Below are 19452 nucleotides of genomic sequence, written 5' to 3'. Positions count from 1 at the left end.
GTGGTCTGGATCTTTTTGATCCCTGCTTTTTGCCGCCGCTGCTGAATCTACAGCACGAAAACAACGATAATATTTTACCCAGTGTGAGTTTAATGTTTGAATTGAATGTGGTGAGATAAAAACACTGTGTATTGTAAAATAAAGGCTAGAAAACACATCTCTCTCTATTGAGAGTTAAACTGTTGTTAAACATACACATTCACTTTTGAGTTTGGATTTTTAAATAAATTATATATTGATATTTTGTCAACTGAAATTAAAAAATGGATATAACGAAGATAAGAATTGGACCAAAACAGCCATAAAAACTGCATTCAAGTCTCTTTTGTCCAGACCCATGCATTTGTATAAACACATCTTCAGCCTCCAGAGAAGAGGTCTTGGCCTTTTTGGGAGGTTAGATGATTGTACAGTCATGTAGAAATGGTTAGGCCTGTCCGGTCCTCTTAGGATGGTCTCCTTTCACCTTAAAGGGCTTGTGCACATTTAAGAATTCAGCATTTTCCTTGAGGACATCACTGGGTCACATACATTCCATCTTGTCACAACGAGAGATCGGACAGGGCTCTGATAGCAGGTGTGTGTGATGAGCTGTCGTAAATACTGAATGTACTTAACATTTTGTGGATACAGATCTACCACCCAGCTCAGTCTGGTAGAATTCCGAACAATGCCTGTGATTTCCTTGGGTTTTTCTTTTAGCAATCTCTTTCTCTCGATGACTACAAAGGCTACACGCTCTTGCTTAGGCTAATGTGTTATTATCTATGCAAGCATAGATTATAACAAAATTACAAATAAAGTAAGGTCTAACTGTTGTGTATTCGGGTACAGACATGTAATTAGGCCTAAATGTAAAATAACACTGTATTGTTCACTGTATAAATGAAATGTAGATTAATCTTTGTTAAAGCTGTGTTTTGTTGTTTGATTAACATTAGTAATTTTCACACTGCGCTTAACCCCGGGTTATCATCATTCTAAACACCGTTTTTTTTTTTTACCCGAGGTTAGTAAAGCCAAACAGTGTGAAATGATGCAGCGTTAGAATGTTAAAGCTAGACGCTTAACAACAGACAACAAATCACATGCTCATTTGCTTTGGACAGTCACAGAGGAAAAATGTCAAATGCTGACAGAAAACACAACAATATGAGTGAAAAAGAGAGTTTCATTCTTACCTTTATAGTCCGAAGTATCCATTCAGTATAAAATCTATAGTAGTCGGCAATATGAGGATGCGCAATGCTAGAGCTTTTATGTAAACAGGTTGCATGCTGCGTTTACCCTCTCTCATGGAACGCTCGGTTTAGTTAACGCCCCCTGCTATGATTGGATAAGATTTGCATATTATAATGAGCTTCAGCTCCCCTGTCAGTACATGTGGGAATTGTTTTGAAAGTGTGTGGGAAAACGACAACCGGAATGATTCATCCAACAGGGCTCGCAAAATGTCTTTATCAAACAAACACAATGATTTATCTCTCAGCCACCCGCGATTGATATAACTGCGAACCGTGCAACACACACACACGCACAAGCAGTCAGATAAATCAGCATAATCAAAACTTCTGCGATTGTAGTTTTCCTTCAAATATCAAGTCAAGAGAGTGAACAACGCACATCAAGAAAGGAATGTTAATTCACTATTTAAGATAGGCCGGTGATACGTTTTGGTAGCCCGTCTGGAAAACACATAGCCCCGGGACATTGGGCTTTGTGAGCCCTGGCCCATAGTCTGATCATGAATCGCATTGAACCAACAACTCCTCAAATAAAGGATTCTCCAGCCTGTGACAGCAGTTATGTTCAAGTTATGTTCAGTTAGACACGTACACATAATCAATAGATATCAATCGATCTGTAACAATGCAATACTATCAACATATAAAAAAAACTTTTTTTACTCACATAAGTGTGTTGCTTCATTGATTCATGTAATCTCATCCTGTCTGCAAATCCAGTCTCTTGTTTACAAACGAATCCGTGGTGAAATGAAGGATCAACCGCGCAATGTCTATGAGCTGGATATTCCTGAAAAATAAAGTTCATCCATGCATTCATAATATTGGAATCCGAATGAAGCTTATGCGGCATGTTTATTGCTTGGAAGTTCGATCCGGTTTAGTCAAGCACAAATCGGTGGGTGGGGCTACAGAATGAGGCATTCTTCTTCTTCTGTTGAGGCGGTTTTTCACTACACTCTGACGTCACAGCTTGGCACATTCTGAGATCTCTCGTTTGCTGGGCCTGGTGAAAATAAAAGCTTTTCTTTGACTAACAAGGACGTTTTCAGCTCTGAAACTTACAGGATATTCTTATATTACCATGACCTTTTATATATCAAAAGCTTAAGGGAAAGTTGATCTCTCAATTCATGACCCCTTTAACTATTTCAAGTGTGAAAAGCCCTATTAATGACTTAGAAAGCTCAGGTATTTATAGGTTGCTGTCACTTTAAGACCTAATGCACAGATCCAATATAATGATACACGTCTGATTTCTTTCTCATCTGTTTCCGTTCACTTAAGACACAACCGACTGTGTTTACAGGGCTCCAGACTGCGACCAAATGGTCGCATTTTGCGACTAAAATTTGAGAGTGTACGACTGAATTGTACATCCAGTCGCACATGTGCGACCAGTAAATTTGCCTGCTGTCGGTACTGGAGAAATTAAGAAAATACACTAACTATTTAAAATTGATAGACGTTATATCTGGCAAATTCTATCTTTGCCAGCAGTTTTTATATGAGATAATATTAAACCATTTGTCCGTGATGCATTTTTGCTATTCGCAATCCAGAAGAGAGAGAAAGCTAGCAAGCTTTATATACAAGAATTATAAAAAGATGATATGAGGTAAAACTATTCCTATAGCCGTGTTCCGTCGAGCGCAACATCCTTCCCTTCACAGCCTTGCGCTGTCATTTCTCCCTAAACCTAAACTTAACGTCAGAATCAGTGATTGTTGTAAACTGCAGTCTCTACTGTTGCTAAACTGCGGGATGTGTTTGATAATAAAGAGCTATAACATGCGCAAGAGACGCTGTTTCCAACTTCAAGGCGGCTTATGTGTGTGTGCTGCAAAATGGACTGATTTGCACTTAATATTTTAGGCTTCGTGTGCGCGTCTAAACCATCAAATACACAACAAATAGCCTGTATCAAAATGACCGGATTGGAGAGTAGTTACTTTAACAGTTTATATTTTAAATGGGCGTAAATAGTTTGGAGAAATAGGAGAATATGATATTATTAGTTCTGCGTTCGGTCTTAAAGGGGCAGCGTCTAATAACGATTGAGCCATTAATTCGAATCCAACAAAAGGCAAATAGAAAATATTCACATCTCTTGAATGAATAAATTTAGCTTTTATAAGCATTAATCTATCAATTTATACAGTGAAAACTATGCAGTGTTATTTTACATTTCATTACTTTATTAGATTTCTTTGTAGGTTTGTTCTTTCTAAGAAATATTAATGTTAGCAGACCTTCCGAATGCCTGCACACTGGTCCATTTACAAATAGATGTTTTATATTTTTGTTCAAACATTGCTGTTTCTTTTGCTATAGATATTTTACTTTTCAGATTATAAAGACATGTTAATTGTTAATTGTTTTTTTTTTTTCATTAAAATATATATATATACAGTATAATAAAAAGAACCGATAAGAATACCGTTAAAGTACCGGATCGATAAGCAGTATCGGTAAGAGTAGTAATACCGTTAAAACCTTAACGATACCCTATTAGTAATACAGTGGAAATTAGTTGATTTGGTTAGCATGTTGATTTACCCTAAATTTTCTGGTTGTGCCCCTAAAATTTTCAGCTGGGGGCCACTGTGCTCCTAGTGAAAAAAGTTAGTCTGGAGCCCTGGTTTACAAGAATACTTGCCGAGACTGGTATTTTGACATGTGTGTGGGTATGTATCCATTCAAGTGCATCGAGATGCGAAAGAGGAAACAATTTGATGTTCGCCTGCTGTATAAAACACGCCTCTCTGTGTGTGCGTGCTTAGGTGTGTGCGGTTGTGCACACAGATAACAGCGTTCGAGTACCGAATTGGTGGTGAAATCCGTGAAACACATGCGTGCCGAACCGTAAGGGCCTTGTCCGTATGGATCACAGATTAACTACGATCTGCTTAACCCCTACTCTATACCTGTGTCGTCTTGCAATTCCTCATGGGCTGCACACGGTACCAAAGCACAACCAGTGTGGTCTGATTCATGAACAAATTATTACAAATTATTGAAATGTGCCTGTCCTTGTCCTTTATATGTGGGTGTTAACACGTTATAAAAACCCATTTAGGGCTGTTCATGTGGTGATAACTGAAGTGATCATGAGGTTATAGAATGTTTTTTTTATTATGTAATTTTACACATTGTTATAGTAAAATTTTTAAGCTTATGAAATGTATTTGAAATCTGTTATATTACATCTGTTATATATTAATGCAGTTAAACTGCACAGTTTGGGCCTTGTTAATTTTTTTTATTAATATTTTTGTTCCATGTTCCTGTATATTTACATCAAAAGCTGAAGTGAAATGGACATTGTAATTGAAATGTACAGGATTGAATCAGATCAACTGAATCAGAATCAAATCAAATAGAATATTCCTACTAGTCATTGAAAGGGAATGGATATTTTAGGCTGCACAGGGACTTTCCCTGATTCCACCTTTTTAGTTCAGATTTTTGTGCTTATCTTTTGCAGAACAATGATGCCATGCAAAAGTCCCACTTTGGTGACACCATTATCCTTCTTATCCATTATGTCATAGCTACACTCTATCTCTCTTCCACACATTTGTTCTTTCCTGACTGCCGTCTTTCTCAGTCTCTCTCACTCTGACAACCAGAACAATAAATGTTTGTGCCAGGCTGAGGTTTTTCCAACAAAACAATTGCCACTCTCGTTTTATTTTCTCTCTTTCTCTCACTCTCCTTCTATCCTTCTGTCTCTTTCTCTTTGATTTTCACCTTCTTGTCCTCTCCCTTCTTATCCCTGTCTCTCCATTTTTCTCTCTGTCTCCCAGGAGCTGCTTTTCAGCGTGTGTGCACTGAATGTTATCTCCACCATTGTGTGTGCTCTGGCCACTGCCGTGTGCTGTATGCAAATGGTTTCTACTGATTTACTACAGATGGTAAGTGTGATCCATACCGCAATGTGTGTGCGTCTTTCTGAGTGTGTTAATGCACATTACATTTTCACATTACATCATGGAGAAAAGATCAAGACAAGTGAACATGTGATATTTTAATTAAAACATTTATTAGACAGGCGAGCGACTGCTTGGATACATTTATCAACGGAAAACAAATCATTGTTATACAGCGCAACGCGGTTAGTCCTATTGTTTGAATCGCTTGTTTTCTGACCGCGAGTAACGTTTTTACCATTTCTCAGAGACAACCATTTTTTTGTCAAGTGGCTGACATAGCATAATCAGAGGGAGAGCTTTCTCCATCATACAATATATTATAAAATTAATTGCATGTCATTTAGCAACACTCATTTAGTCATCCTGCTTTTATTAATATGATATTCTTATATCGATCTCTCATACCAGCCACAGAGCGAACGCACAGAGTAACGTTATAACATAACTTTCAACACGCTCATATGTATTTAGTATGATTGTTTTAACCCTGTAAAACAGCACTGCGTTACAACAAAAAGAGCGGAAGCTGCCGACTGCAGCATAAGCATATAAAAACTTAGAGACCAGTGTTTTTAGCAGGTCTCTCATTAGCATTCGCTCCCAAGGGCTTCATACCACCATAACGTTAATAAAACTTAAATACATCAAATCAAATCAAATCAAATCACTTTATTGTCACACAGCCATGTACACAAGTGCAACAGCAGGTGAAATTCTTGGTGCAGTTCCGAGCAACATAGCAGTCATGACATGTACAACATTTAAAGCAGCATCAGATTACACATCTGATGCGCCCACAATTACTCACAGCACAGTAAACACTACAATAAATAATTTACACAATGTGAGTGTAGTTCTCACAGCTTTAACCAATATACACATACTTACAATATACATATACTTTAAACAATATACACTAAACATACATTAAACAGTATACATTAAGCTATAATAATAATAATATACAATGTACAGTATCCATTATTATTCACAGTAGAGATCCAATGTACAATAGGTGCTATATGATAAATGATAAATAAACATTCGCTCATTCATGATCCTGATTGCTGCCCAAGTCCGTCGGATTCCTTTCCATCGGCTGTGAAGGTGAACAATCAAGACTACAACTCCCATGCTCATTCACAGTGTCATCATGCCTTTTGAATAAGCAACTTCTAGCTGCGAAACTTACATACTGTGCCTTTAAGTTTACCTTATATTGACCAAAATATTTATTTTTCATTAAGCACATTTCAAAGCAAAATAGCACAGTGGATTTGGTGGTATACAAAAACAAATCATTAAATATATCCTATAATGTACACTGAATGGCATATCATTCTTCAAATGAACCCTTATGTTTTCCCTAGATAAACTTCTATTCTAGTGGCCTGATTGCCTTGTGGATTAAGGAAATAATCATGCTGATTTTTGGATCTTCCTTTGTCCTACACATCAGGGCAAAACCTCCCCTAAATGTGGAATTTTTGTTTCATGTTTTGCTGACTGACAGTGGTCATGAGACCGTAGCCTTGGACAAGTATTTGTAATTGTACAGCAGGGACATTTATTACCCATGATTCATTTATTACATTTATTCTGCAAACAAAGTGTTATAGAGATTATGTGAGTTTGCATGTTATTCAGCTCTTCTCTTAATCAAATAAAACTTTTTTATATTCTTTTTTTAAAACCATTGATGCTATGGCAGAAGTCTTCATCTCATCTGGTTGTACATATTTTTCAAAAGTACTGTACTATTAATTCTTAAGCATAAGATTACACGAGGATGAGACCCCAGACGTTACAATGCTCAGTGGAAGAGAACTGTGTATCTGTCATCGCATGGATCTGTCTTTTTCAGTCAGCCTGTTTTTATGTGAGAGAAAATAAACTTGTGGGACATAAAGTTTTAATATTCTTTAAGAGTGGGCTTTGTGCGCTTTATGGGCGCTGCAGTAAATTGCACAGCCTCATGGATGGCTGCAGCAGAGGCATGGGCACAGGGAGATGAATTGAGATGACTTATATTAGCATGGCTGCGGCTCTGTGAATCGCTAGAGCAGTTGTGGGATTAGTTTCGACTCGGGGCACAGAGTGGCAAAGCGAGAAATCACCACTGTTACCAGCTGCACAGTCCATGCACAAAGACAACAGAGGCCCGAGGGCAGGGATAAGGTGAAGCTTTTCCCTTTGCAGCTGTATTAACTGAATCCATCATAACCTGATCATTTGTATTTTATCTCTGCATACATTGGGTGGTTGTTATTTAGAACCATGTTATGAATCAATACAGATTCTGACTTTGTGATGCTTAAACTGCTGCCTGTACTTATCATTTACAGTCACTGCCTCTCTTAATGATGCTTAAGATCAGAGCGATGATTTCAGTATCTTCTGATTTATGAGGCTTCACATATTCTAATATGACATCAACAGGAAAGTGAATTGTCGTCATAAAAACGCTCTAAACCTATCCTTGAACTCATAAGGAATGGCACAAAATGAGTTACTCTTCCCATCTGAACTTTTCAACCGGCTGATTCATTACAGATTAGTGGAATGAAATTCACTCCTGTTTAAAACACCAGAAGAGATTCACCATATTATGCATAACGTCCACTACACTAGACAGAACTTTAAAAGCAATTTTAAAAGGATAGTTCACACAAAAATTGAAATTTACTCAGATCGTTCCAACCCTCTATGGCTTTTTTGTTCTGTGGAACATAAAACAAGACCTTTTGAGAAATGTCTATACAATAGAAGTCAATGGTCACCAAAATGGCTTGGTTACCAAGTCAAACAGGTTCGGAGAGTAAATGATGGTGGAATTTTCATTTGTGGGTGAACAATTCCGTTAGCCATCCAGACAGTGAGGTCACATCCAAATCACCATGGATGATAACCTTTTACCCTCTCTCATAATTATGACTCTCATCTTAATGGATTTTCTTCGTAATTGTTTTTCTATTTCTGACAACCTAAATTCTACATGGCTGACGAAAGTAGAGATGCACCATTATGTAATTCTCTCAAATACATTAAAAAAGGAAATTATTATATCCTTGCTTTGAAGTAAAATTCATCTTTTCCTTTAATTATTCATGCATCAGAGGGTTAAATTGCATAAAATGAAACACTTTAGCCAAAGGGTCTCAGCGGGGTGAGAAATGGCTATAACTATCCTCACTGCAAATTGTCCAGACCTGAACTACTTATTTTTCTCCCAACTCACATCCTACTTTTAGTCTTCTTTGTTTTGGACACAATGGTTTGCCTTATTTGAAAACAATGAAAATGATGTAACGGGGACTTCAAAGACCACAGAATTTGTATGGTGAATGATTTCATTTTTAGATGGTCATCAAATACACTACCGATCAAAACTTTGGGGTCAGTAAGATTTCTTTGAATTGATACTTCAGCAAGGACGCATTAAATTGATCAAAAGTGACCGAGTCTGGAGTCTTCAGTGTCACATGATTGACACTTTGCCATCACAGGAATAAATTACAATTTTAAAATATATTTAAATAAAAAAAAGTTATTTTAAATATTAGTAATAATTCACAATATTACTGTTTTTAACGTGTTTTGATCATTTAAATTCAGCCTTGGTGAGCAAAAGAGACTTCTTTCAAAACATTAGAAAATCTTACCAACCCCAAAGTTTTTTTTTTCTTCTTAAAACTCACTGTTTTACTCTTTTTCATCAGTTCATGCCACACAGGGCACGTGCCCTGAGCGCTGACTGTATGACCCCTCATGGTACCATCTTACACCAGACGCTGGACTTTGACGAGTTCATCCCACCCATCCCCCCTCCTCCCTACTACCCCCCAGAGTACACCTGCACACCTGTAATGGAGGGCCAGAGGTAAAACCACACATGAACAGACACACAGTTTGCATCCCAGCTGACTTGAAATGACCTAATATATACAAAATAACAGAGAAACATAATAATAATTAGTTACATTTATATAGTGCTTTTCTCGGCACTCATAGTGCTTTACATGGAAGGGGGCAATCTCCTCAACCACCACCAATGTTGCAGCATCCACCTGGATGAGGCAACGGCAGCCATACTGCGCCAGAACTCCCACCACACACCAGCTTATTGGTGGAGAGGAGACAGAGTGATGAAGCCAATCAGTATATGAGAACGATTAGGAGGCCATGATGGACAGAGGCCAATGGGCAAATTTGGCCAGGATGCCAGGGTTAAACCCCTACTCTTTTACGAATTACATCCTGGGATTTTTAATGACCACAGAGAGTCGGGACCTCAGTTTAATGTCTCATCCGAAGGATCTCAGATTGCTGAAATTCTGCACTCTGAAAAATAGAGGTTTGAGCGTTTGTAAATATAGATTGATTCAGAGATTTATTTAATTGTCCCATGGAATGATTATGCAAAACATTCATTTTTAAAAAAAAAAAAAAAAAGAAGGGAATTAAGACCTACCCACCACCATGTTGTATAAGTCTAAAGGCAAACTGCTCTGACAATCCATATTATGGAGCGGCAGTGTCCCTGGCCTGGTGTAAATCCACCATTGATTTCTCTGTCTCGCACTGTGAGACACTCTGCCCACCATCCCATCATAAAAAACGTGCTGATGAGGCTGTTTAGCCCGCGGCCACACTAATGTGTCAACAAAGCAGTAAATACATAGAGCGCAAGAGCAGTCCTACATACACACAGAGTGTTTCAAAGCACAATCAGTGTCAGGATGTGGGAATACTCAAGAAACATATGAAAGAAAAAGAAACAGATTCCTCCTCTCCAATATGAGACAGAGAGTTCGGTTAATTAAAAGAATGGGATGTATAACTTGCTGAGATGAAGAGGAAATAGTTTAATTTCACACAGTTCCTAAATGGCCTCATATTTTTTGCAGCTCTTCCACATCCACATTTGTTGAAGCATTGACGCAGTGTTATAATCATGTTTTACCAATATCTCTGTCCATTAGAGGGTTGCATCTGGACTTTCCACACTCTCCCTTCAGTGCTATTTATGGGGTGCCTATTAACAGCCCTGGGGCTCTCTATCCATCTGAGCTGCCACCACCCTATGAATCTGTTGTGGGACAGACACCCGCCAGCCAGGTAAGAGCTGACACCTTTTCTACATACTACTGTAATGATTAATTGGCTATGAAAGGAGCATGTTTATTGAATATAAGTCATTTTGGGTGGCTACAAACAATTTTGAAGTTCTGAAGTAGTCATTTATCAAAACGTTTCTGTGAACAACTGCAATTTGTAATATGTGACCTTTACTGTTATAAAACACCTGTCATATTTGACCTGAGAGGTTTCCATCAAGTTAACCCCATTTCTCATCGTTCAGAGCGCACAGATTTTGTCACACATATTAAAAAAGTGGAGGACAGTTTCATTCCATTTTTGATGTCACAGCCACATCAGCAATGTGATTTGCATGAGTATGAGCAGGGAATTGTATATTTAAGCTTAAAAGGAAGAAAAAAATCTTGTTTTAATATATATATTTTTTTTTTTGGGAATCACACCACATGACGTTTCCCAATCTAAACTAACCCAAATAAAATTAGTCAATTAATTTTAATTCAAAAATTAAAACATGTTGTTCGTGCAGGTATTTCAGTCTTAAAGCAATGCATACCACTAATTCAGCAATGTTCATCCTCTTCAGTTACACTCATTTGTCTGTGTAAAGCTTGGCAGTCAAAAGGTCCTTCGGTGCACTTGAGGGGCTGAAAGAAATTAATACAAGTGCCTTTGTATAATGGATTATAATTTTCTCTGGAACACATCAGCAATACAGGAAGGAATTTCATTCCATTTAAATGAAATGGGCTTTCTTGCAGTGAGAGCAGGGCTAGTTTTATGAACAATGATTTTTCATCAAATTTCACTTCTCCTGATGAAAGGGAACAAGAGCTCTCCTCTTTGCAAAGAGATGCACAAAGGACTACCAAACCTTTCAAATCCAGCGACTGAACCTGTGATTACGTGTTATTTTGAAGATTTGTTTGCTACCTAAAGGAATCTGTGATTACAAAAAAGGATAAAATCCCAAGATTTTAGACCTTTCTCGTGTGAAGCTATTGATAACCATCTGCAAACAATGCAGCAGGGGCATTTCAATCATCGGAGCCTCTTTTTACCCAAAGCACAAGCCTGAGAAGCTTTGGAAGGGAAACAGCAATACTAGAGACAGGAAAAATATTTTTAAATTGATATATTCAGCTTTATTTACAGCTACTGACTATAGCCTGCAGCTTATTTTCACATTTTTTATAAAAGTCAAGCTGTGCTGTGGACTTAAGCTCTCTGTATACAGGATAAATTCTCTGTATAGTCTTTTTATGTGTTTTGGATCAGTCATGTTATGAGGATTTTTTATAAAAAAAATGGAAACCACACAATGTGCAGTCATAATGCAGAAGTTTGAAGAGCAAATCTCATCTTAGAGAGCCCCCTGCTGGTCATATGATGGCATAGTAATTTTAAAGCACTGCTGCGATGCCAGATGTCAGGCTGCAGCAGGCTCCTTGGTGCCAGATGTTTTGCTGTCTGATTCTCCTCCTTTTGCAGTTGTTTGTTATCGTGTTCAGGTGTAAGACCGTTTTTAATCACCATCCTCTCCAGAAGGTTACACTCAAAACAGTTTGAAGCTTGTGTGTTTTAAACACATAATCGATCAATTTGTTCGAAATTTAATGTAAAATGTAGCCCTCTTTTTTTTCTCTCATCTAGATGACTACCAGTCTTGAGCAACAGGTCACCGGGTCCAGTCTGTGTGAAAGGAACACCACAGCTGGCCTTAGCACTCAGGGTGAGGAGGCTGCAATGATAACACAAAGTCAGAGGTTTTCCCTTCTCTGGCGTATCTATGTATGGACTATTTAGAATGAAAGGCAATATCTTTGTTTAAATATTCCATTACCTCCACGTTAACATATTGCAGGACATAGATTTTACTTTGGGACTAGATTTTACTTAAAGGGGATAGATCACCCAAAAATGAAAATTCTGTCGTTAATTACTCACCCTCATGTCGTTCCTAACCCGTAAGACCTTTGTTCGTCTTCGGAACATAAATGAAGATATTTTTTGGTGAAATCCGAGAGCTCTCTGACCCCTCCATTGACAGCAATTTAATTAACACTTTCAAAGCCCAGAAAAGTAGTAAAATTGTTCAAATAGTCCATGTGACTCCAGTGGTTCAACCTTAATTTTATGAAGCGTCGAGAAACAAACAAAAGCATGACTTTATTCAACAATTCCATTCTAGCCTGTGTCAGACTCCTACGCAGTTTACGTTGTAAATAGTGCAGCGCTTTCGAGATCTACGGCAGCCGATGCTGTTCACGTGAGCACCACAACGCATGCGTGTGATGACGACGCTGGATCTGCACTGTTTTTACAACGTCAACTGTGTTGGAGACTGACACAGGCTAGAGTGAAATTGTTGAATAAAGTCATTATTTTGTTTGTTTTTGCGCACAAAAAGTATTCTCGTCGCTTCATAAAATCAAAGTTGAACCACTGGAGTCACATGGACTATTTTAACAATGTTTTTACAACCTTTCTGGACCTTGTAAGTGTTAATTAAATTGCTGTCTATGGAGGGGTCAGAGAGCTCTCAGATTTCATCAAAAATATGTTCTGAAGATGAAAGACGATCTTACGGGTTTGGAACGACATGAGGGGGAGTAATTAATGACAGAATTTTCATTTTTGGGTGAACTAACCCTTTAAGGACCTACACTACTGTTTATAAGTTTGGGGTTTGTATGAATTTTATGTTTTTGACTGCATTTATTTGATAAAAAATACAGTAATGCAGAATTATTTTGTTTTCTATTTTAATATATTTTAAAATGTCATTTATAACTGTGATTTATTCCAGCATCATTACTCCAGTCTTCAGTGTCACACGATCCTTCAGAAATCATTCTACCATTCTGATTTGGTGCTTAAGAAACATTTCATGGTATTATCAACGTAGAACACCTTTTATGCTGCTTGCCGTGATACATTTTTTCAGGATTCTATGATGAATAGAAAGTTCAAAAGAACAGCTTTTATTTGAAATGGAAATCTTTTTTTGTAACTCAATAAATGTCTTTACTGTGATTTTTTGATCAATTTAGTGCATCCTTGCTAAATAAAAGTATCTAAAAAACTTACTGACCCTACATTTTGAACGGGAGTGTGATCATTTTTCTTTATTCATACATCTGCTGACAAAACACTGATTTATCTTATAAATCAACCTTTAATTATGGTCTGTATATAAAGATGATATGGTCTCTGTTTCCACAGCCTCTGTTGATAGTGCTTCCCTTATGGTATCTGAGACTGCAGACATCCCTGATCACAGTTCCTCTGAAGACCTGTGTTCTCTAGAGGTACAGGGCTCCGATTCCTCCCCGTATGGCACTTTGCGCATCGTACCTACTGACGGCAGCTGCACAAGCCTGGAACACAGCACCCACTCTTCCCTGAGGCGGCAGACCCCTGCTCGACTGGACCGCAGCGAGTCCTCTGTCACGCAGGATTCAAAGCCCCACTCTCCCCAATTGTCACCTGATGCTGTTAACGTGCACGAGAAGGAGGAGATTACAGGCGTTAAACCCATGTCTCGCGCACAGCACAGAGAACGAACCAATAAGAAGCTTACCCTTCTTTTCCCTCCAAGCACTCCATCCCAATGTGCTTCCAACTCAGCAGTGACCTCCACTGCAGATGCAGATTCTGCCCTGACCTGCACCTCCCCGTCACCCACCGCTCAGCTGCGGGGAACCCGGCTATGCTTCAGCGTCTGGTCTCCATCCTCCTCTTCCTCACAGCCCCATGCTACCTCTGCCCTCAGCAACTCCAGCCAACGTGAGCGACCCCGCACACTCCGTGCCACCAAAGGGTATCGGAAGCTGGCAAGGATTGTGCGTTCCACTAGTGAACCCATATCTTGTACTTCCATATCTAGAAGTACGTGAGTCTTTTTTTCTTTCTTCGATTCAGATCTATAGGGCTTTTCACACAGAAAATTGTTAACCATTAGGGATTGCACAGACTAGACGACTTTAATGTTCTGCCATGACGCTTTAAGCTTGATTAGTTGCTGATTATGGACTATAGAGGACGCAACAGGATAAGAAATCTTTGAAGTCCATTTTTACGCTGCATTTCCAACAGTTAAAATGACAAATAAATGCATACTCCGAGAGCGCTCCACAAGATATGTTTGATTATACCATCTGGATTAAGATGACCAGATTTCTGAAATGGAAACCGAGGACATGTCTTATTTGTGCGGTCAAAATATCACTGAAATTTCATTTATTATCTATTGTGGAAAACGTGGATAATACATTTTTTTATGTGTTTTTTGTTTGTTTTATTGTTGTGAGTTCCCTATATTATTATTAACATAAATGATTATTATGATTTAGTTTGATAGGATTTTTGGTCTGGTTGTAATACAATTCACTGCACCCGCAAAAAAACAAACAAACAATGAAAACAGTCAATAGTAACCATTGTAAATGGCAAGCAGTTCAAAACAATATTATAACAAAATTAAAACTTTACAAAAACACATTAAATAAATAAAACAACATTGTGGAATACACCCGTTGGGTGCTTTCATTGGTTACCCCTCTTGGTAACCGTAGCTTTCAGCCAGCAGCAGATGTCTTCAGGTGGTACTCAACCTTCCTTGAGTGTTTCGACCCTTAACCACAACATTCTCCAGTTGGTGGGTTGGCAGTGGTGGCCAAATCACTGCCCATCTGCTCCTGGCTTCCAGCTTTCTTCCTCTCCCTTACTCCATATCCAGCATGAAGCTCGTTCAGCCTCCTGTCCCATTCTATGAGCAGCATGCTTCTTGCTCTTTTCATCCATGCCTAAAGCTGTCAGCAGCAGCCATGCTGATTTGGCAGGAAAGCCTCTGCAACCTACTTCCACAGGGAACAGCCATGCCTGCCATCCCTTATCTTTGTACTCCTGGATTAAAGGCTGATATTTCAAGGCCTTCCCCCCCATGTGCCTCCTCGCAGCCCTCCTCCCATGGCACGGTCAGCTCAATTAGGACGATTTTACGGTCTTTGGCTGACCACAAAACGATGTCTGGGCGAAGAGCTGTGTGGACCACTTCCGGGAACTGCAACCTCCTTCCGACATCGACTCTCATTTCCCAAGAGCTTGTTGTTTGCAGCAGGTTGGATTTTGCTGACGCCCTGGTTGCAAAGGGCTTGGCTCCCTCCTTGATGAAGGTGATAGTTGTCCTCTCAACTGTGCCACCTGGCCTCTTCTTGCATATTGTGTCAGCGAGGGACAGGAGCACCTTGTCGTGGTGCCACCTATAGCGACCTTGGGTTAAAGATGTTTTGCACCCTGACAACATGTGTGCCAGTGCTTGCAGCACGGGTCGTCCCCCAGCCCCCATGTGTGCAAATGAGACGGTGAAGGAAGTGTGTCGTACACAGAGCGCAGCAGGAAGGAGATGCGGTAGGGCTACAGTCTCCACAACTCTGCCCACGTGATCTTACGCTTGGGCAGATCCCATTTTGCCCATGCTCCCTGGGATGCTTGTTTCACTGCTCTGGACAAACACCTCTGTTCCTCTTGAGCTCGGATTTCTGACTGGACCATGCCTCGCTTGACCGTTGTGCTTGCTTTCCCAAACTGTTGGAAATGTGTTGACCCCAGGCCTTGACGTCCTATTCTGGGGTTGGCAATGATGTCTCGCAGCTTCAGCGAGCTTTCTGCCCGTTCGATGGTTACGTTGGCTCCCCATTTATGGCCTGATCTTGTTGTGATTCCTGCTTGATTTACCCGGACGTCTTTGGAATCTCTCAGATGACAGATATAACAGATGACAGATATAACAAATATATGATAAAACTATTTAACAAATATTTTAACATTTTATAATTGTATTTAAAGCTGCAGTCCGTAACCTTTTGCGCTCTAGCGGTTAATAAACAGAACTGCATGCGTCTTGTGAAAAAACATTGCAGCCGGAGCTACTTCTCTCTGTTTATGTCTATGGCGAGTCACGCAGGGACTGTGCTCCTCCGCAGCGGTTCCTACCTACCAGGCCCGGTTCCAGAATCAAATCACTGAGGGTGCTTCTGAAATTACTTAGGGTGCTCTAGTAAAGTGCAGATAGGCTAAGCAACGGCTCCACCATAGCAGTGTAAAGTGAGAAATGTATGATTATTTATTTACAAGTCATCACTTTTACCAATAATTGGAATTTCAAAAATATTTTGCTATTCTATTAATCTATTAGTCTGCCTTTACATTGCTTTAAAGCGTTACTGGTATTTTAACGTCATCTTCCTGAGAACCAGAAAAAAAGGTTTTGTGAATTTAGGCAATTTTTTTTATGTTATATGCTATATTCTCTGCTCTGTAGAGGACACCATAGCATAACCCATTTATTGAGAAAATGAAAAGAACAGACAAACAATGGGATTTTTTGGGTAATAATACTTTATTAATGGGTTATAATATTTTCATAAGAATGTCTTATATTTCATAAGAATATCCAGATTTAAAACTGTGTATGTTGTCAGAGAAATTCTCTACAATATAATGTCCTCTACAGAGGCTGGATATTTCTGTCTCGTGCAGAGTGGCATTTATATTTAGATGTCACTTCCGAAACTTTGCTGCATGCAATTAGCCGTCGGTCCTCTTAGCAACAATATTTTTATTCAATGAATGTTATAGACTGTAGCCTCGAAAGCGAGCCACGATCGCTACGATCAATAAAATGTTATTGCTTTGTCAGTTCATTGCGATCTCACAAATTTCTGTTATAAAAATGAAGTTGTCAACAATAAATCTCTTACTTACATCGTGTCTTGACTTTGTTAATGAGAGGTTTCGCAGAAACTGGCGTTTTGACGTATTGAGCGGTGAGATTCTGATCGCATTCGAGAGAGCAACAACTATATCTTTGATTGGCTACATTACTCACCGCTGCAAAAAAACGCTGTAAATAGATGCATGTGATGCTCTCCAGAGCTCGGACACAAATGTGCAAATCTGTTTCGCCAATATTATAACAGTATCAACTGAGGGTGCTTTTGCTTGCGTTTGAGGGTGCTTAGCACCCCCGTAGAACCGGGCCTGCTACCTACGTCTGGTCACCTTAATCTGGATGCTCAAAACTGAATGGGTGAATGCCCTTTTTAAACGGCTTATTGTACACACGAGTTAAATATCTTTTTCGAACTAATGCGCTGCTGCATTGTAACGCACACACATAGAAACAGAAGCTCGCAGATCGCGCACACAGAAACATGCAGTAGCCTATAGTGCAGAAATGTATTATCAACACTGTTCTGTGATTTATCAATAAAATAGCTTAGAAACTGAAAAGTTCTGGCATGTATTTCTTAGTAACTCAAACGGAGAGTTTCCGTGACTGAACAAGGGCATTAATATTTAATGAGGCAAGCGCTGTTCAGGTTATGACAGTTTATGACTGGTTGACCATTCTAACACCACATCATTTCACACCGTAGACATTTCGCAATGTGATCTTGCCAGCAAAAGTGAGGCTAGTGCTGCTTTGGTGCAGGGTTTCATAACCCAGGTTGAAAGTAGATCAAACTCCCTTTCAAAACTACAAGTGGGAAATGTTGCTTTACCTGGGGTTTAAAAAAAAAGATCAAATATATTTAAGCTATGAAAACCTTATGTGTAACTTGCGGTTAAACCGTCATTGCTGTGTTGAAGAACTTCGCAAATGATATCATACAGCATCATATCATGTCATTGATAGCCCATGAGCAATCTGGAGAACTAAGCATGTGACTTGACTTGCAGGTGACCGCTGTGCTCCTGCTTCTAACCATCCACCTGAGGACTCCCCACAGACTCCCTGTGATCAAGGTTTCACCCTCACCTCTTATGTTTTTTTGTTATCCATGTAGCACAATATTCAAAAGATACAGTTATTTAGTTATTAAAATAAACATACTAATGCACTGCTCTTCACAGCTTGCATGGAGCTCACTGAAAGCACCCGGCAGCCAAAAACTTCTGCCAAACACGGCAGCCAAGGGGGCAAGAAGCAGAAGGAAGGAGGAAAGGTGGACATCCAACTCAAACCTCACATCCCTCACTCAATGTCTACAGAACGACCGCAATCTCTCGCAGACCTAAAAACTTACAAAGACACCAAAGTGCTGGTGGCCAAGTTTCTGGAGCACTCGAGCTGCAGTCTACCTCCAGAGGTCCAGCAGGTGGTCAACAGCATTAAATGTGTTATTAAATCTGATGAAAAACACATGGAGGAGGCCATATTCAGTGCCAATATCATTGATCAGGTGAATTTGGCATCTTTTTGTCTAAAATATCTAGTATTTTTGTATTCTTTTTTTGATAATCTCAACCACAAGATAAGAAATGAATAGAATTGTTTTTTTTTTGCTTTAATACAGGACTTGAAAGTGAAATATTACAACTAAATGTACATTGGGAACGTTTGTTTTGCTATTTCCTTCACACAGTTGATGACACAGTCACGGAAGATCATGGGCAGCCAGAGGAAGCATGCTCACGAAGATCTGCATTTACAGAGCTGCGGAGCATTGAGTTCCCCATCTTCATCCGTGCGCCGTCCACCCAGAGGATCCAGTCAGACAGATGTCCCTGCCACCCAGGATCACCAATCTCCACACCAGCCTCAAAGTCTCATCAGTGTATGCAGAGAAACTACACTTTGACCCTCTGGACCACAAAAATTATTTTCCTCATAAACCTCTGAATATGTGCCAAGGCCAAGTCCTAACTCTCATCAGCAGAAAACTGTAGCTCTTGAAAAACAAACAAACAAAAAAAACGAGTTAACATGGAGTTGACACTCCCTCATAATAAAGATATTCAAAAAAACACCTGCAGAGGCATATATTTTTGTTTTATTGTCAGAAAAAATTAAAATATTTGTTGAAGTGTTGAATTTGTGTGCTAAACAGGAGAGTGGGTCTGTAATGGACTGTAGAAGATGACATGGATTTACCTCTTCATTAAACTTTTTTTAATGAGAATTAACATCAAAATGCACAGCTTCTGCAAACATTTTGTGAAATATTGGACATACTGTACTTGGTCATTGTGTACCACTTCAGGACAGAGACCTTTATGAAGCTGGATTATTCAACTTACCTCAGTGTGTAATTATTATTTTCAGTGTTGCAAAATAAAAATGTGTCTGTTTGTATTTTTCTTTCTCTATTTTAACCCCCTCAAGT

General features: G+C 39.2%; 1 protein-coding gene across 1 annotated transcript in view; it reads left to right on the top strand.

Annotated features, from left to right (window-relative positions):
* The window catches only part of fam189a1 (family with sequence similarity 189 member A1), a 141542-nt gene extending 122122 nt beyond the window's left edge, over positions 1-19420 (top strand). Inside the window, exons 5-12 of the mRNA XM_079845590.1 lie at positions 5054-5161; positions 8899-9059; positions 10162-10297; positions 11933-12011; positions 13505-14170; positions 18026-18091; positions 18200-18528; positions 18712-19420. Coding sequence (XP_079701716.1) covers positions 5054-5161; positions 8899-9059; positions 10162-10297; positions 11933-12011; positions 13505-14170; positions 18026-18091; positions 18200-18528; positions 18712-18927 — 1761 coding nt within the window. The 3' untranslated portion in view covers positions 18928-19420. The remainder of the gene's footprint in view (positions 1-5053; positions 5162-8898; positions 9060-10161; positions 10298-11932; positions 12012-13504; positions 14171-18025; positions 18092-18199; positions 18529-18711) is intronic.
* The last annotated feature ends 32 nt before the right edge of the window (positions 19421-19452 follow it).

This window comes from Gobio gobio (genome assembly GCF_949357685.1).
Source record: "Gobio gobio genome assembly, chromosome: 2".
In the NCBI taxonomy this organism is placed as follows: domain Eukaryota; kingdom Metazoa; phylum Chordata; class Actinopteri; order Cypriniformes; family Gobionidae; genus Gobio; species Gobio gobio.
Note: the sequence above shows the minus strand (reverse complement) of the source record. Positions and strands in the feature narration are given on the sequence as shown.